The following is a 24,541-nucleotide window of genomic DNA, read 5'->3' as shown; positions in this document are numbered from 1 at the left end:
TCGAAACACGCTTGAAATATGTATGTCCTTTAAATATGCCAATTGGGTTGTGGCAAATCGCAAAAATCAATATTCTCTACAGTTTTAAAGATGACCATGTTTTGAATGATTCCTACTGAATTCTCCAGGAATATCGATCTATCTTCTGCAATTTGGCGCTAAAATGTTGGAAGCATTTGTTTGGGCTTTGAAAGAGTATTGTGCAGTTGGTTGCACCCGACAGACGCGCCATAATATGTTATTGTTATTGTTATTGTTATTTTTTGATTGTTGCTGTTGCAGCTGTTGCTGTTCTCTGATGACAATGCGCCTGGCATTTTGAATGGCAACCCCCAAAGGCCATCAAATTGCTAGCTGACAGGCGCCTCAATAAATGTATCCAATTGAATTCGCATTTTGATTGATTGCATTCCCAAGCCTGCTCGACGTGATGTTTGATGCCTGATTACAAGCCTGTGGGTGTTCTTGATGAAATTCATTGCTTTTTTTTATTATATAGCCGGCCAGAACATTCCCTAGACAAAATAGTATTCTACTAAGGGGCATTTTAATTATAAATAAATTCATACTCATACGCCCACCCTTGATGAGTGATATTTTTGTGGCCATTAAATAAAAAAGGCCGACATCTTTTTCAGTTTCGACCTCACGCAAAGTAATTATATTATATTTTATATATATATAACATTTTGTATGTAGCACACGAGATTCAAAGTTGAAAAATGAAAATTCGTTTGGCCAATTAAGAGTTTCAGCTGTATAAGCAAAGTGCCCCAGTACATATTCAGGTGAGGATTATTAATTTGATGTGCTCACTATGTGGGAAGTCGGCCAAAGTACGAGCACAGTGGAACAAAATAAACATAGAATGGTGAAATGTGAATAAGTGGAATGCCAATGCTGTAAAAGATTTTGCCTGGAAACATTTGCCGCCAGTTTCTTTTTTGTTGCTATTTTTCATTTTTTTTTTTTTTTTCATTTTTGAAAATAAACAAATCGGACCGGTACTGGGACTGGGCCTGATATTTTATTTGAATTTGATGGGGCGCATGGTTTGTGTCTGCTGTTCAAAATTTTCCTATGCAAATGACTCCATGAGCTGCTCAATTAATTGAGTATCGATGATATCAGATGCCCAAGCCGAAGCCCAACATCGATTATTAGAGATCACCATGATAATCGGCAAGATTCATGATATGCTGCAGCAGCTGTCAGAAACGAGTCCCGAGTCAGGGAAAGAGACGACTTTATGCACATTGTAGCTGCTGTTGCTGTCACTTGACATTAAGCGATGCCCCATTATCATCCCGATTCTTTAACATTGCACTTTGAGGTTGTCGATCTTGGCGCCGGAGTCATTTTAGTTGCGGCTTTAGGGGGCGCCACATCAATCATCGCATTAAAGGCAGATTTCGAATTAAAAGCAATTTCTGCTTATCGGAATGAAGCATCGATTTGAAACTCCGAAACCATTTGCATCACTGTGGGAACTCTTAAGAAATCGGTTGAAAAGCATTCCCAGCGATCACTTTCTAAGAAATACATGTATATATTTATATAATTATATTATTCTGATTCCTTAGTAAAAATGTTGTATTAAATTCGTTTCCGGCGAAGCGGGACCTCAATTGAAACTGTCATGCCAAATGCAAGAGAAGAAAAACAATGCTTTTTGAAATTTGAACTCGACCGAGGTTATGAGACTAACCCGTTTGCTTCAACCCCCGAAGCGCCCATTCGATCTATCCCGAGTCTGACCAGAAAGTGCATTGAATATAACAAGCTGCGGGCTGATATTCGCATGCGGAAAAGCATTCGCGAGACCTTCACATGGTTTCATTTATTCTAATAATTGTCTTTTGTTTTTTATGTGCAACATTTATTTTCAAGCACACTTTGGCTCTGGCCCGGGTGAGTCTGGCAGTCTGTCAATTAACCTCAAAGCTTTGCGTTGATAATATAAGTTATGGCTTTTTAATCGCTAAAAATTTGCATGAACCATATGCTCACTGCGCGTATGTGCGAGTGTGTGTGTGTGAGTGTGTATTGCACTCGAACTTGTGCTCATATTTCAGTCTGTCTGTCGCCGTCATTAGCTAGCCCTCTCTTAAGTTGCGGGGTGGTGCGAGGAGCAGTTGTTTTCCATGACTTGAAGTGCAAGTTTAAATTGAAGTGGAAGTCGATGCCTTAATTATACCCTTGCACGGGTAATGCGACTTTCTTATCAAGTTTGTAACGTGTCTCCTTAGATAGATGACCAAGCTGCGTGGTGAGTCAGTTTCTGTGCAAAAGAATCTCGTTGATTTGAAGCTATCAAGATTAAACCATTCAGTTCATTTGACGAAGATCGATTAGGGCTCAATTAAAAGGGTATAGAGATAAAGAAAGAAATTCTTATACAAAAACACGTTTGTGGGGCTAGGTCGGATATTGTATATGTGCAAGGGTATTTAACATTCGGCCTTACAAAGGCAACTGCTATTTCTTGTTCATTCAGAAAACAACGGCGCAAGAAACTGCGACTTGTTCTGGGTGCTGCGTACTCGTATAAATAATTCATTAGGGCGCTACGAGTCCGCTTTGTAATTTTCTGACTGTCTGTCTGTCTGGCTGTCTGGCTGTCAGTCTGTCTGTCTGTTTCTCTGTCCGTCTATCTGTCAGATACGTCAAGCCCAATTGGCTGTGGCTTGCCGGCTGATGCACGTCAGTGACCTGCGAGACAACTGCAGTCGGCGTTATAAATTTGGAGAATTTGATTTTTGTCTTTGTCTCGTTTTGCGTTTCACTGGTTTCTTCTTATTGTACTCGAACGAACCGTCAAACGGGACACATGAGTCCAACCACCAACCAGACAGACTTATGAATACTCGTGCACCAGCACTTCTCCATACAAATATTTTGTGTACGTATGTATATTTGATGTCAATATACATATGTATATCAATAATTTTGGCAGGTCAGTGCACTTTGCGCAACGCGACAATTATTTATTGTTTTAAATTGGGATTGGGAATGTACGAAGTGTTGCCCAATATCAGGCGTATAATTAGACAAAGCGAGCAATTAAAGCGCGCTCTAATCACATTAACCACGGCTCATTTGGGTCGCCATGCGATACGCTTAGGTTCGAGATCGAGTTCGTGATCATGCTCGGGGTCTCATATGTTGTATTTGCTATTTGCATAGGCGAGATCTGGCGTTGAATTGTTGTTGTTGTTGTTGTTGTTGTTGTTTTAATGTGGGTACCGTTGCCACCCAGATCGGTCAGCATCATTAATCTTAATGATACGAAAGTTGCGACTGATTAATTTGTTCGATAATTAAAATTGATTGGCCTCTGGCAGGCCGGAGAGAGAACAGTTCGCACTGGACGAGACGTTATTCACAGTATCACGCATAATAAATGATCTTCACAAAAGGCAAAAAAAAAACAAGTGAAAACAAAAACTGTAATGAGAAATAACAAATAAACGGAAGCAACAAATGGTCAGGGAAGGAAGCTCAAGCTCAATCTAAATGAGTGCGGCGCAATGAATAAAAAAGGAGAACAATCCAAATAAAAACAACAAACCAAAAACGAAATTTATGAAACACGCCGCACATTGCATACCCTATAACACAATCGATTCAAGGAAATCCCACGTAAAAAATCTAACCATATCTAACCATAGCTTGTGGTGGGCGTCCGTCTTGTCACGAGCACGAGTCAAGCATTCCGCCTGTTACAAACTGCATGTTATAGGTAATATGCACTTCCTCAATGCCTTGACATAAGATCTGAACATGAGCCGTTCAACTAAAACGGGTAGTACAAATGTTATATAAATGTTATGAGAATTTTTCGCGTGCTTAGCTGTCACGCAATTTCCGGCACGTTTTTGCATATATGAAAACAAAAGCGAAGACAACAACAATAACAAATATTGAGCGTGTTATTATGACAAGTATATTAACAGTTCATTTGTTGTTATTATTCCCAGTCCAAGCAACATTTTATATGTAAAAGCTAACCAAGATCAGCTTCAGCATTGTGAGCAAAGTATGTTCTAATAGCTATATAGCTTTTTATATATTTTCAAAATTATTATTTCCTCCCACTTAGTTCTAACCAGACATCGCTTGTTATTTATTTATGGTTCAAAAATTTGTCAGCATAAGCTTCGTAATTTTGAGTTGCTCTATTTTTATACTCTGCACCCATTGAAAAATGCTAAGAAGGGTATGCTGGTTTTGTGCAATCGTATGTTACACGCCGCAGAGTTTATCTCCGAAGCCAAAAAGTATAAATATAATTGCTCAGAATTGGATCTAGTTATGTTCACAAATCAAGAATTATTTTTTGGATACCTCTTCCCGTTCCCCACAATGCATGTAAAACTCACTTATATAGGCATAGACCTGTGCTTATGTCCTTATACATTTATGTGAATGCCATATTTATGTCCTGAAAATCTTATGAGGATCGGACAATAAGCATCGAGCCCATTTCTCTCAGCGTTGTCTATGTATTGAAAGGAAGCTAGAGTGAAGTAGAGTGGGTATCTCCTAGTCGTGCACACCCGGCTCTTGCCTGCTCGTTCATGTATTTGTCACTAGCTGCTCTCTAAATTCCATAAAGCTCAAAATTATGTCACACTCAAAGAGTGTCCAAGCGATTTTGGCAAACGAGTCCAGATATTCGCACAGTGTATACTAGGCCACATATCTAATGTCGCATTCAGCGTGTCTAGTCACAGCTAATAAATCTTCCAGACTCACATTTCGGGCAGACTGAAGCACTCAGCTCATAGCTCGGCCACATGTGCCGCACTCATTGTCATAATGCGGTCTGCATTTAATATTATTATTTTTCGTTATATTATTTTTACTTATATTTTAGCATATTTAAATTTACTTGTACCATAAATACTTGTGTTGTAGTTGTTGTCTGACTTTAATTATTGCCAATTCATATATATTTGTTTTTTTTTTTTTTTTTTGTTTATGTCTAGCTATTTGGACTTTTTTGCCCGGTTTCAGCTTGGGGGATTTAATAAAGCATTTTTATTGTTTCCTCGACGTTGCTGCTTTTAGATTATATAATGCTACATTTTATGGCCTCACTGAAACCGGCAAACGTTCAACTCTCTGCACACACGATTTTTATCATGTTCATTTCAAACAAATATATCAAAATTCTGACACGCTTCTATCTATTCCCAAACATAAGCACAAACAATGGCAAGGTAAAGTAAATAAAAAACTTTGCCAAACGTAAAAAATGAAGACGGACATGTGCTATTTTTGTACCTACGCCTCTTCGATTGCTCTCGTTTCTATGCCGTGCAGAATATTTTCTTTTTGTTTTTATTTAGTTTTTCCTATTTCTTGGTTGATGCCTTTGGAATTTTTTTTTTTTTTTTTTGCCATAAATCGAACCTTAAAGCTTTCTCACTCATCATTTGTCTAGATTTTTTAGAACATTTTTTGTTATTTTTTTTTCTTTTCTTTTTTTTGACTTTGTTTATTTGCTAACATTTATCCTGGGATTGTTTGGTTTTGCAGCCGCCTGTGCAGCTCCTGTAAATATAGTAACTAGCAATTTTTTTCTCTCTGTGTATACAGTTATTTTTTTTTCGATGCTCGCTCACACCCACCGCAGAGTTAAAGCAGTGGTGGGTGATACTATTTTTAGCAAAGGGCGTGTTTAGTTTATTTTTCGATTTTTCGATTTTATAGTTGTTCCTTCTTTTTTTTTAACACTGGCGTTTGAAATGGGTGAAAGTTGTGCATAAACAATTATTCAGATTCATTTCAATTAAAAATAGATTCTTCGAATTGTTGGCTTAAGATCCATTTACAATTTTGAATATATCTTAAAAAATTGGCATGTAAGTAGTTGATAACGAATACTCTAAAATGGGACATCATAAATGTGTTAAATTTCAAATGGCGCCAAACGAATATATTTTGCGTATAAGTCTGTCTGACATTAAAAATATATGTGCAATTTTTAATGTGTCGCTGTGTTTGAGAATTTTACTGTCATATTTAAAGACCTAGAATCGTCTTATTATAATATTCACCTTTAACGTATTAGCTTGTGAATGCCCTGACGTTTTTATAAGACTTCACTTTTTCTGGCCCCTTTTTCGTTGGGACAATTGCGAAACTTTTAAAATTACGCTGGTCGGTATTTAATATGAAATTACATTTTCGACACCAAAACGAAATTATGCAATTATTAAAAATTCATTATGCATTTCACATTTTCGTTGCCCAGTTTGAAGCAATTCTTGTTTCAAATCACGATATTTTTAATTTCTTTTCCGCAAAACTCTCGAAATATAAAATTTGAAAACAAAATTTTTGATCCATTTACCGCGCAGCCTGAGCATGTGCGAAATTCGAAAGCAGACTGAGGCATGCTCTGGTGAAAACACAACATTTCATACGCAATGCTCTCGCAGCGTTTCGTATAAACAAAAGAGAATCATATATTAATGGATATAGTACTGTATTCTAAAATAGATTCAATCGGGAACTGTACGCTGATCCTAACTTGTTTAGGAATGCTTGTCCTTTAACTCTCAATTTTAGATACCAATCTGATGATAATGATGCAATTATTTCTCCCTATTTTTTCCATATTCCATTGCTTCACCTTAATTGGCTGTCAGTTATTAGTCAGTCATGCAATGTTATTATTATCCTTACAAAAAATAATTTAACATTCAAAAACTGAGAAGTTTCAGTTTAGCTGAAGAAAAACTTTCAAGAACTACACAAACTTTCCTCTTCTTTTGTGTTCTTCCTACTCGATCGCTAGCGCCGAAAATAGATACGGCATTTCTTTATATACATATATATATATATATATTTATATATATATTTATGAGCATGCTAATTTTACCCTGTATTTTAGAGTCTTCAAAATGGGGTGTTAAGAACTTGCAGATTGAAGAAATCTTTAATAGCTAATTCAAACGATTTTGCAGAAATGCGTTATGTGAATGTAGAAAATGAAAATAAATTTAAGCACTATTAGACAAATATTTAACTATTGCTCATAACACTTAAACAAAAGTTTTTAAAAAAGTTCAAGCAAAGTTAAGACCAAATCAGATGAAAAACAAATATTAACACTTATTTTCAACTTGGGTACCAGGATATACTCGTATTCCAAAACTCTTGATTTGAGCATTCGCACATATTTTAATTGCATTCTCTTATATTATGTGTATGAGAATATTGGTTGTATATATATTTAAACGTATTATAATATATTACAGACATCTGCGAATTGTAAAAAAGAAAATGTGAAAAATCTGAAAATAAGTGCTCGTTATAAGGCGCCAAGGGCGCCACGATCTTGACCATAGACGAATCACAGAATCGCGATTGTTTGTTTACGTTGGACAGCATTGGACATCCGCTGAGACCCAGTGGGTCCCAACGGTCCCAGTGCGCGTGCCGTGACATAATCCAAATGCGTGTCTGTCCCTGAGCCTGGAACTGGCGCGTGTAGCTGTCGGCCACAGAGACTGGGAGGGTGTGCCGGCGTCTTGGCTCATTGGACGCTGCGCCTCAGCGAATGCTTCCTATAAATTTATGGGTTCCCATAAAAACGGAACGCCTGGGCGACTGGGCGTATTTCCCGAATACTTGCCGACATCTAATTTTGTCGATTGTTGTTGTTGTTGTCATTTGGCGTTAATTGCCAAACGGCTGTGACAAGTCTCGTGCCGCAGCCAGGCCTCGTCGCCGCACCCCCAACCGCAAATATCCAAGAAAGAACAGCTAAAGTCCGAATGTGGTATGTGATGTGGGTGCGTTGATCTCAGCATTTATTTGAGAGTCTGTGAGTTCATCTAGATCTTCTAGGAAGTCTTTATGCAATTTATTATGCAAACGGCCTGGCCATAATTCTCACCCATTATTATTTCAACTTTAATTAATTCAAATTTATGTCATTTTCCATTGAATGTGTGTCATACGTATGGCTATTTAATTTATGGCATGTTCCACAAGTAGAACGGGTTTTGTGCATTTTACGGAAATTTTTGATGATATTCAGATTTTGAAAACTGATCAAGAACACCCTAGAAATGTACTTTGCATTCGATTGTGCGCTCGAACCGGTCCCTCGTGCTGATGAACGCTCCAAATAAGATTTGAGCAACAATAACAACAATATCATCAAAGTTGAGGCTCATTTTTATGATTTCCTAATTATGAGCATAATAAAATCATAATTAAACAATAAAAACAAGTTGCTTTTATGCCAAACCACTTGCACACATTTTCAAAACAAGGCAATAATTTCTATGCTGCGCACTCGGGAGCATAAATTTTATAACACATTTTACAAGACATTAAAGTTTAGCGGCTAGCAAATTTTATTGCACACCAATTGAGGTCACTGAATAGGAAAATGAAAAAAAAAAAAAAACGACTTGCAAACACAGCCAAGAGAAGGCGATTTTCCATTAACGCCATGTCCATATATATCCGGAGGCTGCTCATCCAAAGCCAGACGCTTAAAGAAAATACCCAATATGGACTTGCCACTTTAATTACCTCAACAAGTACTGCACTGCTAATCTTTGGCTTTTTGGCCGTTGCCTGTGCAGGCTTTAGCCTAATGGCGGACATCTTGAGGTTTACCGATCACTGATCACTGATCACTTTGTTTTTCTTCGCATTTACTGTTAGCTGTTGGGCTATTTGCACTGCATGTTTCACTGTAATCTCCGGCAATGATTATGATTAAACACTCGATAGCTGCGCAGACGCAACGCCAACATGCAATTCGCGCTTGGCCGCAATGCAAACAATGCCCGGAGCCAAGACAGCAGCACTCTGCACGCCAGCAATATACACGGCAGCAACCAACGCGCCCGACAGCAACTCACGCAATGCAATCGCGGTCCAGAAAGGACAGAGAGAAAGGGGCACACGAGATGCTGTTGCTGTGCTTGAACCCTCGCCAAGTTCACTAAACTGTTTCACTGGTACCGACTGCTGGCCAGGCACAACTGGGGACAACGCCTGCGCATGCGCCGCTGCCAATTTGCAATTTGTAAGACGTTTAAGCTGTGCTTTGGCAATTTGCGAGCCAAGCCTTGGCGCAGTTGGTTTGCGGGCAATGCCGGTGAATCCTTCATTTATTTATCTGCTGTTCTTCTCTCCTTATTTTTTTTTTTTTGCTGTTCGCGTGGGTGTGTTCATGTATCCTTGTGTGTGCGTATTGTCGCGCAATCGCATCGACCGTATGTAGCAAGAGGCTCTACATGCCGCGAGTAACTGAATTATCACTTGATCACGCTTCCTATGCGCAGCTTAGCCCAGACGTAAGAAGAAAACGTTTATGCCACACGACAGCAAGAACGCAAATGTTGCAAATGTTGGGCCCCAAACGGCAACGGCAACGACAACGACAACAGCAACATTAACAGCAACAGCAACAGCAACACTAAAGAAAAGAAAGGGCGCAGTCTCAGTCTCTGCTCTCGATCAGTTGGCCTGCGCGTTGGCGTTGCCATCTTGACTGCTTAAGGCAGATAAATTGTATCTCAGCCAATGCCGTTGATGCTGCTGCTGCTGCTGATGCTGCTGATGTTGCTGATGCTGATGCTGCCTCAGTCGAGCATCTGACGCCTGTCGCGCTTGTTTTGGCACTCAGCAGCAATCATTTTTGTTTTTGCTTTTTTTATGTAAAACGAACATTTGCTAATGAATTATTATTACAATTTAATGAAAAATGAGTTTGGGCAACTGTAGCTGTAGCTGTAGCTGTCCATCTTTCAACGGATTGGGCAACACTCGTAAACAAACGCCGATAGTTGTTTGTCTCTTGATGCTCTTGCAGCTGATCTTAATTACAACAACTGTGCGCATATGACTGAAAAATATTAATAAATAAGAAAAAATAAAACTGATCATGTATACCCTACATCAAATTGAAGGTTAGGTGGCGATCTTATGGGCATGGACAACGAGGGGCCCGCAAAACGGCATTCTCGATCTTTGCTTATTTTAAGAATTTCTTTGATATGCAAACGAGCTATTTAGTGCCAGATTAATCCCTTCTTATAAAAAGGGCACACATGGATACTTATTAACGCTTCATTAAGTTCTTGTAGCGCCCACCAACAAAACTAAGGCGATGGCCGAGAATTGGCAGAAGCAGAAAACGAAAAGTAAGAGACGTAAACATTCTGGCAAAAGTATCGTATGTAAAACTGGTTTTCGTTCCCCCTCATTTTGTTGAAGAGCTCTACGATAAGACTCGGGCTTGGAGCGCACATGCTGGCCAGCAATCACACAGCAGATAAGATCTAAGTTAATTGAGCCGGTCAAGAGTGCCCTACACGCACATATTTTGGACATATATGAGCCGGAACTGCTCGGGCTGAGTTGCCAAAAAGAACGAGCGATTAAATTGAAATTGATAATTAGATAAACAATTGGTACATTAAATTTAAGTAGCGAAAGGATCCGATAAGCGTAATTAACTAATAATGAGATCATTTAAATACTCATTAAAACACAGCGAAGAATTAAATCGATTTAACTTATACTCTTGACGTGCAGGGTATCTGGAGACTGGCAAACAAAGTTGCTGATGAATATATCGACAATATTTCTCATGATTGAGGCCCAAAAGAAATCAACAACATTATAAACCATCAAAATTAATACATTTTTCGTATTATTTTATTACGTACCAAAAACAAAAAGCAGGCACACAAAAACAATGCCAATACCCCTTACGCGTGCCCTCATCCTCAACACCCCCTTCCCACCCCGGCAGTACAGAAAATAAAAATTAAATGAAATGAAACGAAACAAAAACAAAGTTCATGGCAATGCGAGTGGCTCATATAAAGCCGAGTCTTGGGCCGGTTGGTCGCTCGCCTGGGCGCTGTTCAATCCATCAAAAGAGATTATATTCATTAACTAGGCAGGCAGCCAGCAACAAGACTCGGACTCGGATTGGAATTGAAGCTGCGACTGGAACTGGAACTGGGACTGGGACTGGGCTGGGACCGGGCAAGCTTGGGCGTTGATTTTGATGGCCACTGTACTGCTGGAATTTCTTAATTTTTTTGACAGTTCTCATCAAAATGTGTTGAAATTGCTATTATTATGAGGTTGTTGTTGTTGTTGTTGTAGTTGTTGCTCCTATTGTTATTGGGAGCAAATTTACAAGAATCATCTAGCAGATCGCATCTAGTGGCAGCATGACGTACCACAATTCCGTATGTTTAAGATCTGTGAACTCCATTAAAAAACCGTTTCATATCTTTGGCAAATTGACGCCATCAAAATGTATTTGTCTTCACCCCAGTTCTTTGGGCAATTTCCAACATGTGTCAAAGTCGTGAACGTTTTACGCACTTGACATTAAGTAAAGAATACTCGTATATCCATAATATATATAAATAAATATCTATATAATATGGCTGTTAACCTTGTAATAATACTTATATGTGTGTACCACATAAGTATTTACATATTTTTGTACTCTAGTCTTTGGTATTATTTGTCTTCAGCGTTTCAGAACACACAGATTCCTGCAGCTGTCGGATGTACTCAAATGCGGACACACAATTAATTTGACATGTTTACATAAAAGAGCAAGAGCTCCAAATAATATTGGGCACACATATTCATAAAGGCCCTCAGCTACAGGTCCAGCTGCTTTCTGTCAAGAATTGTGTAAAAATTGAACAAACCCCAAACCGAACCGAACCGAACCGAGTCTCTGATTGTAAATACAAGAGAATGGCCAAAAGCGCCTTACAGCTTCCGGGCCAAGTCGCGGAGGTGTTTTATTATTGTTTAAAAATGAAAAACACAAATAATACAAGACAATATCGTTTAAGGCCAAACCAATTTTAATTGCCGTATATATTTTGCACCAAAAAGGAGTGAACGGTGCTCTTCATGCAAATTTCGCGAACTTGAAGCATCAACTCGACTGGCCAGCTTTGAGCTCATCTACAGATTCGTCTCTATCCGCATTGCCATTTATGTATGTCTCTTGACTCTCAGCTGGCAAGTGGGTTAATAACCACTGCATTCAAGCCATTGTCTTAACCGATCGCTCGATTATATTAAGGCAGCAAATATGGCATTTATACGCATACATTAAAATTAATATTAACATTTATTTTTATATTTATATCTATGAAATTTAATTATTCAAAGCCATTTTAGTTTCGATGCACACTCAACGGCACTAGACAGTTGCTTGTTGTGGTGATCATTTTTATTTTATTTTTTTGCTTTGCTCACATTGCACAGTTTCCTTAGTGGGCAGCTTGAACTTACAACAAACAACAACCATGCCAAGCCAAGGTGCAAACGAATTGCACCAGGGTGGGGCATTTATAAAGAAAAACCTTGAGTACACGTGAGATGCTTCTCAAAAACAACTCCGTTGCTCAGCTGCGCTTTTATTGCCTTCTGATTATAAATATATAAGTACAACTGGCGTTCTAATTGCGCTCAGAGATTGAGCAAGAGAGTTTGGAGAAAATAGATTTCTTGTTTCGCTCAATTCTCTCCCGAATTCGCCAGCTCTCACTTCTGGCTGAGACACCGCCAGCTACGCCTTTCAAGCCTTTCAGTTCGACAGTATGGCAAATGCACGCAACGTGCCGTAGCTCCCGTTTTCAGTTATATAATCCGTGTAGTGCAAATAATAAATTTTATAAAATAAATTGTCAAATGTGCATTTACATAGTTATTAACATAAAATCGTGTGTGCTTCTTGCAGTGTAATGAGCTGTATACTCCAGCCTTTTGGCTCGTGTTTCTTACAAATTCATATATTTGATGAAAGTTTAACGACGTCATTACAGGGTAAGGTATTTTTTAACTGTGGAATGAAAACTTTAAATATAGGCAGCTTTAACACGATTTCGAAATGTATTTTCGGTTAATCCATCATAAAACATTGTTATGCACTTGAGAGCCGATCGAAAGAAACTTTGTGATTTGCAGTTTGGCTGCATAGTGTAGTTGTTTATTGCTGAATCGAAATCTAGCTTTTAAATCGATCATTTTATAGAACTTGATATGCGAAGTGTAGAAACAAGTTGGAAATCAATCGCTTTTACTACTGCCCATATGCATAAATGTTACTTTTATACCGATCTTGCAGACGCTGGCAGTCGATTTGCTTGATTCTTTTTTTTATATTAATTTGCATTGTTTGCTGTTTTTACTGCGTTCATTAACCGCTGGTATTTATGACCCCCAAAAAAACAGTGTTTACCACGTTCTTATTCTAATTTATTATATATGCACAATCATGCCATCAATCTGCGTATTTAGCATTACCCGCTTCGACACGATTGGGCTTTTATAGTTTGGCGATATTGTATGGGCCAGGTGGCATGACAAATCCAATGAGAGTTCACCTGTGGGTGGATATCAATGAGTATTGTCGCTTGGGTCCAGTCGAAACAAGTTTTTCGCAACTATTTTTCGTACTTTGTGTGTGTCGGATTCTTTTTGGCCAAACGTAATGACCCAATTTCCTTGACATATGCCTGGCAGGTTTACAAACCCAAAACTGTTACGGTTAACAATCAATTCCGGAGTGCGGAGTGGGGGTGCTGCCAGTACTCATTACTTAGCTGTTTCTATTTTTTCTATCTTGCAGATTTCAGTAGTCAATAATTGACTTTGCCTGTCTGGTTTGCCAGTGAACCCATAAACACGAACTGCGCCCCGGGGGCACCCAAACCCGACCAGCCAAGCAAAGCCGACGACGTTGCCAAAGTCGAGGCGTTAAATGCAAAAAGACACATATATATATATTGGTATATATATGTAAGAAAAAATCTTTGGCCCGTGGCATTCATTGAGAACCTGAGCGACAAAGTTCCCACGCTTGAAATTCTTCACGCATGCCTATTGAGGCATGCAACCTGAAGCAACCTTAGACTTTCGCCTTCTATTAAACGCGTTGTTGTTGTTAATGCAAATTAGCGGCCAGCCGGCTCTAATTTTTGAATTTCGTAATATTTATGTAGAACAGATGCGTTGACTATTCACAGCAGATAGAGAGCAGCCCACAGGCATGGCACAAACATAATCGTAATCATAATAAACACGTCCACGCAATAGCCTCAGCCTCAGCGTCGGCCCCATCTCCAGCCCCTGTCCCAGACTCAAGTAGCACGTGTGTGAGTTTTGGGCCGATGTTGGCTATGGTTTGGTTGGTAATGACCCAAATTTCATAGCTGTGCGTTAAATACGCCTAATGGTCATTTAATTATACGACAGACAGCGACAGCAGCGGCAGCAGCAGCAGCAGCAGCCGAAACGTAAATACAACTAATTGTATAATAACAAGGCGTTCTCCTCATATATAGATACGCATTATATCGATCAATTTATGACAAAAGGCTAAACAAATGAATTTTTTAGCAAATTCGCTTACGTTTTAATTGTTTGTGCCAGAGCTTAGATATAATATTTTGCGCTGAGCTGCTGTGGCTGTTGCTTGCCACGCAAACACCAAACGCCATCTAGTGGCAAGCGGCGACACACTCACAGCTGCTACTGTCGTAGGCCTAGCATGACTTATCTGGGTATTTTAGCTATAACGTCGGTTTTGTAACGCCTACATTGCGTAGCTGTAAAGTAAAAGTATTAGTTCTTTAAGTAATAAGAAAATAGTTGTATATTTCCAATACAAAAAAGATACTAATTACATTGCTTGATGGTACATGATATATTCAATTATATTGTTCTATATGATTTTATTCTAGAGCAAATATTATCAGTTTGGTTAATTTGATGCGGCAGAATATGCAAACATCCGATCGATAAGAAACTTTTTTTTTTTATATTGTTGTTGACTCTGAACCATCAACCCGTCAGCATTTGATAAATTTGCGCCTGTCTCAAGTGAAGTTAACAAATTTATTATTAATAGAGCTCAACGCATTTTACAGCAACTGCTGCTGCTGTTGCTGACGGCAACAGTTGGCGATGCTGCTGTTGTGGCTGTTATTGTTGTTGTTTCGATGCGAAGTAATTTGTTTATATTGTTGAGCAATTGACACGCCTACTTTACCTAGGCAAAATTGGCACAATTGTTCGAAGTGCTGAAATTAAAAAGTGTGTTTAGGTTTTTCAAAGTCTTTTCTAAAGGCTTTTTGACACATTTCGTCGCGCTCTTCACGCGCTTTAGTATTAATTGTGCTTGTTTCTGTTGCTGTTTCTGTTAGCTGTACTTGAAGGCAATGACTTTGTTTAGCATGTGGATTGTGAATACGCGTGTGTTTTTTTTTTCTCTCGTCAGTCCGTGCCCCCAAGCTCTTTACAATCAGCAACAAATGCTTGGACACAGCTAGCATAAAAATTTTATTTATATATGTATATTTTTGTGGTAGTTGGTCTGGTGCCTTCTAATCTATAATTCATTTCAAAGAATTCAATGAGTATACCCTTTCGAATGTGCTAAACATAACTTTGTCACGAGGCATATATTACAATTTTTATAAATATATAAATTCATGCTGAGTCGCTATGATGCCAACTTATAGCTTAGCTTCGATGATGTGTATATATTTCAGATAACTATATCCTCCGGCAACTAGAAAATATTTTTTGCAAGAGTATTTCAAATTCGGCATTGATAATAAACTGATTTTATTTCAAAAATATTTATTGCAAACGATTTATTTGAAATGGATTTCAAATCGAAATATTTGCCATTCTGTTTTCTGTTTGCGTAAATAGAATTTCATGTTCGTTAGTAAATAATTGCATTTTATATAAAATTTAAATGTGAGAAAATTGTATGCATATACTTAAGATGTTGAAAATATATTTTTAAAAATGTATATACGTATGTTAAGTGTATATATAATACGATTCTTCAATTTTATAGCACATGCACTTGTCCAAATAATAAATAGCACAAGTACGCCTGCAAATATGCACAATTCTTGAATTAATAACATATGTATGCACATCCATACAGCCATATGTTAATGTGCACACACACATATGTATGTGCCACTGCATCGCTTAAAAGTCTTTTGTTCGCAAAACGAGAGACATTAAAAAAGTTTTGCATACCACTTAAAGCTAACCATAGAGTGGATCTATAAACTATACTAGAATCAAAACTCGATTCCGAAATATAAAGCTCATTAAGTTTTCTGGGAAATAGAAATTTGTGTCTGCCAGATGAGCAAATGGCAGACGTGCCGCAGCTTTGATAGACTCTTATCTCTGCCCAGCTCGCTGTGATGCTGTGACGCCAGAGCGCAGATCGTCACCGATCGAGGAATGGTACCACTAACATGATTAGTCGCTATCGCCATTGTGGTCCCAAGTGCTATGACATGTTGTTCGCAGCGCATGTTCAATTGACAGAATTGTGCCCGGTGCTGATCCCGATCATATGGCGATCGATAGCATTTTGCACAGCGAGGCGTATGCTTAATCTATACGTACGCACACTCATACGGCCCGGTAGCCAGCGTTGGTGTGAAATGTATGTTCGTTTATAGCTAAACATTTGAGTAAATATTACCGCTGCCGGCAGCAAGTGACGTGCATCGTATTTGCCACAAAAATTAACACCTATCATTCGTTCGATAGTTATATATGCCCGACTACTTAGAGTATGGAGGCCGATAACTATTACTATGGTACGACTATTTGGGCTTTCACTATGAATGGCTGCGTGTGGTCGTAGCTCTTTTCTAAATATGTATAAGCGGCATGTGGCAGTGGCAGTGGCAGCTGGCAGCGACCAAAATAGCGTTTGACAAGCGGCAAGGAAAACAAACACGGAAATATTTGCACTAGCTATAGCGCCCAGCAGTTGAGCCAAAGAAACGCAAATAAATATTAATAAATAAAACTGGTCGATTTAATTATGACTATAAATCGAATTTATATGCAAATTATAGTCGCTTTCTTGGCCTCATCGCCCTCAGCGTAAACAACAAATGGATGTCTCTACAGATATTCAACCCAAAGGGTGTGGATATATAATGCGATTATGGGATGGCCGATTATGGCCGAGATGAAGACTATCATTTATATTATGAATTTCTTGTGACGTGGACTTCCCAGAAGTTTCAGTTTGTAAATGTATAAAATTTCTGGCAATATCCGATCATATTTAAGAACTGCAAGATGGCATAAGGAACATATTGAGCATATAAGCAATAAAACGACATTCCCATTCACCTCGATCCATAAATCATGGCTACCAAATGTATAAATAACGCCCCGGCGACCGCTCATAGTTTGCAACATTAAACCGCAATACCTTGTCTAATTCCATGGAATCGAAACAAAGGCTTCATATACCACAAACACCGACAGATCCGAGCGGCCCAACGGACTCCTTGAAAAATTATTTAAAAAAAAAATAAAATATTTTGCGAACCATGCTATTAAAGTATCTTCCACTTTTTTTATTATAATTTTTGTTTTATGGATTTTGAGCTCGGTTCGAATTCGGCTTTTGGCACTGCGCTGCACCCATTCGCATACAATGATAAAGCGCTGTTTCCTCTAGCATCGAAATATTGCTTTTAGATAGATAAAGAGATGAGGGCAGGCTAAGCCACTTTGACTGACTTCTGAATTCAGGCAGTAGTGTTTAGCATATAAATAAAGGCGGTGCGCCTTGGAGCCTCTGGCGCGTCCCCACTTTATATGCAAAGCGAAATGCGTCAGTTGATAATGCCATATAGCTATAGACTTATATTCGGCCATGCTGAAGCTGATGATCCAGCTGTGATGATGCCACCAAGTCACCAAGTCACCAAGCCAGCAAGCCAGCACGCCGTGATGACAGCAGTTTGTTTGTGATAATTAAATGGATGTCATAAAACTAAAATATAATGAAATTAGATGTAGAGTTATGTTACATGCTCCAGCTGAAAATGGCCAAAATGCGATAAAGCCGCTTTTAACAAAAACAAATGACACCAAATAAATAAAAAATCATTAGGAGTGTTTCTTCTGGTTTTCGGATCGACCATTATGGCTGAGGCGGCCGCGAGCAGACAAAGACCAAACACCAAATAAAGCATCAAGCCAACGAGCAACATTAGAGAACATCAAGCCACAAACCAGATACAGCTCATTTTTCAGCTTTATAGGCGGTTCTGGCTTTGATGTAAGCCAACAAATCAGTAAAACAAATTATTATTTACCAAAATTCAAATATCTAGCTAATAACACTAAAATCGATTTGCCGAAAAAATTCATTCACAACTTGTGACAGGTCATTGAAAACAATAAAAAGCTGGTAAGGATGCTGAAGCAGTAAGTGCTCAACTAGTAGATACCCTGCAGCTGGAAGTTTGCATTTTTTCTTAATGTATTTAATATGAAAATGTAACGTGTATTCCTAAAGTTTTAGGTCTTGAGTCTTGATGCTCATTCGTAACATTTTTCAAATACAATTTTTGTTTGTTTCTGGAATATGGCATTGTACCCCTTAGCATGTGCATAGGGTATTAAAGACAAAACAAAAATTAAAATCACAATTATCAAAGGTGGTTTTTTTTTGCCTTGAATGGGTGACTGCGGCTGTGGATGGACATTGGTAAGCAATTATGCTAATGCCTGGCTAAAAATGGCTGACTAAAATCCATAATAAAATAATGAATAGCAGCACAGAAAACAGCGCTGCGAAATGAAACAAGATTCGAAGTCCGACATCTGGAAACTGAAATCTAAAATCAGTTTTAAGACCAACTACTAGGTTGAAAATGTTTAACATTAATCTTGACTGATAAATTAAAAAAGAATTAATTAATATCAACGGTGAACACTTGTCGTCTCACATCTCTGCCGCGCTGCTATTCTTGCTGACATTCGGTTTATTTTAATTTTTTAATCAGTTTGACAGTTTTTTTAACACGAAATTATTTGAGATTTTTTCAGTTGTTTTCTTTTTGTTTTTGTCTTTTGTACAAATTTTTTATACACAATCGTGGGCTGCTAAATGCGGGCAGAGCGGGTTATCGGGTGTAATTTTTTTGGTTTTGCATGCAAAGCACGTAAACACATTGTTAATAATAATACCCAAAATTCAAAATTCAGAGCCAACAACTACAGCTGAAAACTGCCAACAACACCCCAAAGTCACGCCGCTACAAAACACTTCAATTTACGAGTATTTTTAAGCATTTTTTTCTCAGTTGAAATCATTTACTCGTTCTTTATGGAGCATTATAATGCTGACAAATTGTTTGTTGTTTAAAAAGGGCTCTGGTCACACCCTCACCAAATAATTTGCATAAATCGGGTAAATATAGCACAACAGGTCAGGTAACTAATAAACAAAATTTCTGAGCAGAGTTTTCGTAATTCGTAATGCTTAAGAGATCGCTTCCTTGGGCGTAATCAGTTGCGTCTTGCATTAATACATAGAATTTAATATATATGTATAAATATGTATATATATATTTGGCTTGGCCACTCCGCCCACTTCGTGTAGGGTATCAGCGTTTCGTGCTTGAGCTGATTTAAAATGTTTTTCTTTTTTGCATTTGGCTTGGCAGACAAATGTTCAATTTCTACAATTTGTTTTATTTTTTTCGCCTCATTTATTTTCGATGTCAACGAACGCTGAAAATTTTCTTTATACTCGTATTTATTTAAAGTAGACAAAATAAATAATACAAAAAAATAAGCAAAATACTGAGAAACACGCGCAAAGCGTCGTACGACCGAAATCATACATATATATTATATATATTCAAATTCTAAACAGTATGCGAATTTCATTATTGAAATACAAATTAGACAGGGCATACAGAATCTTTACAGCAACTGTTTCAAACTCATGGCGCCACATAATAAATGACAGAAATTTATTTTTAAAAAATTATACAACCAAATAGTACTAAGCAAAAAACTAGAATTTAAAAAAATACGCTTTTTTTTGTTTTGCACTATAAGAGCATTCAATTCTATTCAAACTATTCGAATGAGTCTCAATATCGTTCCACAGGGGTTACACACATGTCCAGAAAGAATCTTATCAGTATTTTAGCTGTAAATAGTATATATACATGTTTTTCTATAACTGATTGACGGACTGGTTGACTGATTGGTGATGAACGCGCAGGCCAAGCCGTAAGAGCTAGGAAGCTGTTAGTTTTACTGTAGGTAACTTATGTGATGGAGGTGCACGATAAGGCGGGATTCTGGGAAATTCCACTCGCTTAAAATGGTTTTATACAACTTTTGTGCTTACCACCCAAACAGTTACAAATTCATTTTCAAATATATTTCTGAAAAATACGGGTCATGGCTTGATTAGAAAATTGACTCAAATTTGAAGGAAAACTCCTGGACCGGGCAATGCCGGAAAATACCAGCTAACAGTCTATATATAGCATGGAACATGTGTCGGATCAGACAGCCGTAACGACTTCCTAATACGCAACCAACATTATTTATGAATTACATTTACATATATGAGTTCGTGTTGTTTTTCAATTTACACAGCCGCTTGCATTGGCAACACCGCCTCTCATACCGCCATTACATACATCATATATCGTCCTCGGCTCCATGTAAAGCCTAAGCTCTTTAGAACGCTGATAAAATGCTAATGGATAGTGTGGAATAGTTAATGGCTAGTGCCTGGCAGTCGACTGATGTTTTTTTTTTTAACACAGGCAAAAGTGTCACGTTCCGTCACCCAAACAGATTGATTTAGCTAATTCTCACACCTCGTTGATTGTTCCCAAAACTTAATTATCCGCAATTAACACACAGCTCGTGTTGTTGTGCACATTCATGTGACAACTTGGCGAATTCCCGTAACCATGACATACAAATATGTGCTGCATTTGCATTAAAACATTTGCAGACCTCCAGCTTACAGAACCATTAGATGCAGCTGCTGCAGATTGGAACAACGAGTACTCATACATGCCGTGTCGATTCCATAATATCAAATGATCTTTCGTGATAGTCGTATACTTCAAAGATTTTCACGAAGAGTCAATTTGTGGGAATCCACGTCGCTTGAAATCAAATAACACATTTCATAGTTATGTGAGCTATGTGACTGAAACATCTGACCAAATGCAGGATGAGAAATTCCGCCCGTAACTGTGGAAATTGGCGGAAATCGATTGCATAAGCCTTTTATTCACTCATTTAAAAATACCTTTTAGTAATGTCTAATCCTTGAAGGAAATGTTCGAACATATCTAAATTGAAATGTTACCTAAATATAATATTAAGAGTTGTTATCAAATAATTAAAACAAAAAACATTAATCATCTGCTGATTCTGCGAATTTGCATTAAATAAGATAACACGTGTTGGCTAACGGAAGCACATGTCTGAAGCAATAGCGCAAAATCTTATCGGTCATTATGTAGTATTTATCTTAATGCATATGTATAAAGTAATATATCTATATATGTTCAAATAAATAGGCCTATCTTCTGACGTAACAGACAATCGGGGAGAGAGAAAAAAGTCAAGATTTACTTAAACAAAAAACTCAAGTTTGGTTTTTCCTGCTAGCTATGGGGATTTGGTGGGTTCCCAAGGGAACTGCTGACAAATCTGTTTCTCTTTTTATCCAATACTCATGCATTTTAAACAATTTGTCCATTTGCTAGTTGCGCGAAATTGAATTTTTATTATATTTTATTTTATTTTCCTCTCATTTTTTTTATTTTTTTTTTTTATTATTTGTTTTTTTTTTTTATTTTTACTGTCTGTGCAGCGAAGCGTGTGTATTCAAATGCGATGGTCAAAGCGACGACGCTTTCTTTGTGTCTCTTTGAGCTTTATTTACAAAAAGTAAATACAAACAGAATATATATATATATATATATATATATATATATATATATATATGTACAGAAAACAAAAAGAGCGAAGCAGACAAAAAATAGCGACAAATCAACCGAATTTATAAAAGAAATTAAAGAACTCGACAAATCGATGCGAAATCGAAGCAATAAATTAAAATGAGCGAGCCCCAAAAGAAAAGACCGAAAAATCCAAAAACGAAGGGCTAGGCACGCCAATGGCAATCTCTGTTGAAGTATTTACCTGTTTGTCGACCAGCGCGGGCGTATAGATGAATTCCTTTTTGGATGAGTAGACCTCCGGCGGCTTGCCTTTGAAGGAGTATCGCAGGACATTGTCGTCGAGGTCGGCGGCTGGGTCTCTTAAAAATTCATTCAGGCCCTCCAGTTGGTCCTGGCACTCCGGCTCCCTGAATGGTAATTCGCAGGCCTTTGAAGCGGGCTTTGTGCGATTTGGAAACCATCTGTGATCATCGTATAGCCAGCGAGCCTCGTCCGTCTTTGGCATAGAGGTGCTCTCCACGTCGATATCATGTAGCAGTTGTTGGACCTCTGCTGCGGCCATTGACTGCTCCGTCCGTGTCTCCGCATTAGACATGGCTGCCTGTTGCTGGGCTTGGAGCTGTTGGAGCTTTTGGAGCTGTGCTGTCAATCACCCGCCAAACAGAGCACGTGCAAAAATGTGCGCGAAAAGTGGTCGAATTTTTTGGCCAGCACTACGGCACTTGGTAGCTTTGGGGTCGGAATCGGGCTCGGGCTTGTTAGCCAATTATGTATCTATTATGTTGATTTTGCGAGCTTTGCTTATTTTGTTAATTGAAATGCGCCGGTTGCCGTGCCCGCTGCTGCTGTTGCTGCCGTCACAGCACGCGCACACTCACGCACCCGCGGCTGAGGCTGGGGCTGAGGCATAAACCAACATTGATATACAAAATTGTGTCTTGAAGATAACTGCCGTCGGCTGTCGGCTGGCAGCTGATTCTAATCGTATAGCCAGTAGTAGTACTAGTGCGTAAAATAAAACAATTTCGAGAAGTTAGCAACAGTTAGCCACTAAAGAAGCAACAATAAGATAAATACTGATAGGGAGACGTACATATGCATACAGGTATGAGATACATATGTACATAAATACATGCAGACATTGTACGTATAAGGTTCGCGCGCTATAACTTAAGCAGAGCCAAAGAAGTGTCCAATGTTATTTCGCATTTCTTTCTTTTACGAGTCACAGATACACAGGTATGCGCACATAGATACATCTGGCCATACAAGCTCAGTACATGTGTAGTATATCTGTATCTGTATATGTTTATAGATTTTTATGCACTTCAAGTATTTATTTAGTTGCTTTTCATGCTGCACATTCAACTTTACTTTTAACAACTTTAGCATTTTTTGACTTTTTACTTGATTATTTGTTTTTTTTTTTTTGCTTTGCTTTTTAACTTTTTCTCATCGTGGCATCGTTGGCAACATCTAGAGAAGGTTGCCGAATCCGACTCAAAGCTGACCACACAAGCATACGAACACCAGCACACAGTCACAGTCACATGCAGACGCACATGTACGCATGCGCATGCAAATCCATGTTTATATCCATAGTCACATCCGTATTCAAGCGCATGGGCAGGGCTTTTATCATTACCGTTAGTAGTAGCATAAGCTGTCACGACGCGTAGCCTAACATTATAATTATATGATTTAAGGTACTTGTGGACAGGAATGGGAAATGATCGACTGCCACACTGCCTGCCAAATTGCTGCGCCCGCAAAATAAAAGACGACAAAAATGTCAAAAAACAAAAAAAGTCGAAAACATAAAACAAAAATTCAAAAACGTTTCGCGCGTTGTCGCTCGCTCGAGTTCGCTCTAACGACTACTTCTGCTTATGCTCTTGGTCGACTATCAGCAGCCGCAATTCTTCACACACACACACACACACACATACAGGCACGCACGCGCACAAGCACACACAGACTTACACTTATACACTGTATAGCCGCCGCTCTCATTTAGCATATCAATGTACGGGCTTCTTTTTTGGCTTTTAATCGGCAGAGCTTAATGGATCATGGTTTTATGTGCCAGCATGCAAATGCTTCACTACGTCCTGTGTGTCCCGGGTGCCACAGTGTGCACGCCAGAATGCCACCGCATCTCCCTTAGCTGCCCGGCTTGGAGCCGATCCAAACCGAACTGAACCGAGGTGTGCTTTTACACATGTGCCATCGAAAACATGTGGAACGATCTTATATACATATACAGCCAAACAAATACACATGGAGAGGCACATGTCTACGAAACACGAAGCGGCGAGCTTTAAAGAGCGTACGGAAGACTCTCTTAGCACGATCGCCGCTTCGGCAGAAGTTTTTAAAAACACGCTTACGCATTGGCTCTCTGTTGTGATGATAAGTTTTTTTTATTTGTTTTTGAGCAGTATCTGTAACCGCCGAATTCTCAGATGATTTTACTTCTCATTTGCTGACTTTTTACCTGTGTCTCTGGGTAAAGCACATGTACGAATGCCCTTTAGATGATATTGGATAATCTTATTAAGAGCCGGCATTAAAGTGAAATTAATCTTTTTACCTGATTATCCGTAAAATTAAAATTAACACTATATGTATTCTACACGCCGCAGATCAAACACTTTGTTGTGAGGAGATAAGTGAATCTCGTAAGTAGTCCGATGTTGATAAGATTTGAC

At 38.5% G+C, this 24,541-nt stretch overlaps 1 protein-coding gene and 1 long non-coding RNA gene across 8 annotated transcripts in view; one reads left to right on the top strand and one right to left on the bottom strand.

Annotated features, from left to right (window-relative positions):
* The window catches only part of LOC115771873 (A disintegrin and metalloproteinase with thrombospondin motifs 9), a 38,860-nt gene extending 14,981 nt beyond the window's left edge, over positions 1 to 23,879 (bottom strand). The window contains exons 1-2 of one of the 3 annotated variants that reach the window (XM_030717757.1): positions 23,814 to 23,879; positions 22,072 to 22,832 (exon numbers count right to left, since the gene is read on the bottom strand). In XM_030717757.1, the coding sequence (XP_030573617.1) occupies positions 22,072 to 22,425 (354 nt within the window). In that variant the 5' untranslated portion in view covers positions 22,426 to 22,832; positions 23,814 to 23,879. Of the gene's footprint in view, positions 1 to 6,065; positions 6,350 to 22,071; positions 22,833 to 23,475; positions 23,542 to 23,813 lie in introns of those variants that run through there. The other 2 variants (XM_030717756.1, XM_030717758.1) reach the window with 2 other exon arrangements.
* LOC115771886 overlaps positions 1 to 24,541 on the top strand; it is a 40,794-nt gene that overhangs the window by 11,435 nt on the left and 4,818 nt on the right. For 3 of the 5 annotated variants that reach the window (XR_004018991.1, XR_004018990.1, XR_004018987.1), the window contains exon 1: positions 24,440 to 24,511. The exons of 1 other annotated variant lie outside the window; for it this stretch is intronic. This is a non-coding gene — a long non-coding RNA (uncharacterized LOC115771886). Of the gene's footprint in view, positions 1 to 12,682; positions 12,853 to 24,439; positions 24,512 to 24,541 lie in introns of those variants that run through there. One more of the 5 variants, XR_004018989.1, reaches the window with a different exon arrangement.

Source organism: Drosophila novamexicana, unplaced genomic scaffold, assembly GCF_003285875.2.
Source record: "Drosophila novamexicana strain 15010-1031.04,08,12 unplaced genomic scaffold, DnovRS2.1 tig00000108-arrow-pilon, whole genome shotgun sequence".
Classification (NCBI taxonomy): Eukaryota; Metazoa; Arthropoda; class Insecta; order Diptera; family Drosophilidae; genus Drosophila; species Drosophila novamexicana.
The sequence above is the reverse complement of the archived record's forward strand: the minus strand, read 5'-3'. Positions and strand labels throughout refer to the sequence as shown.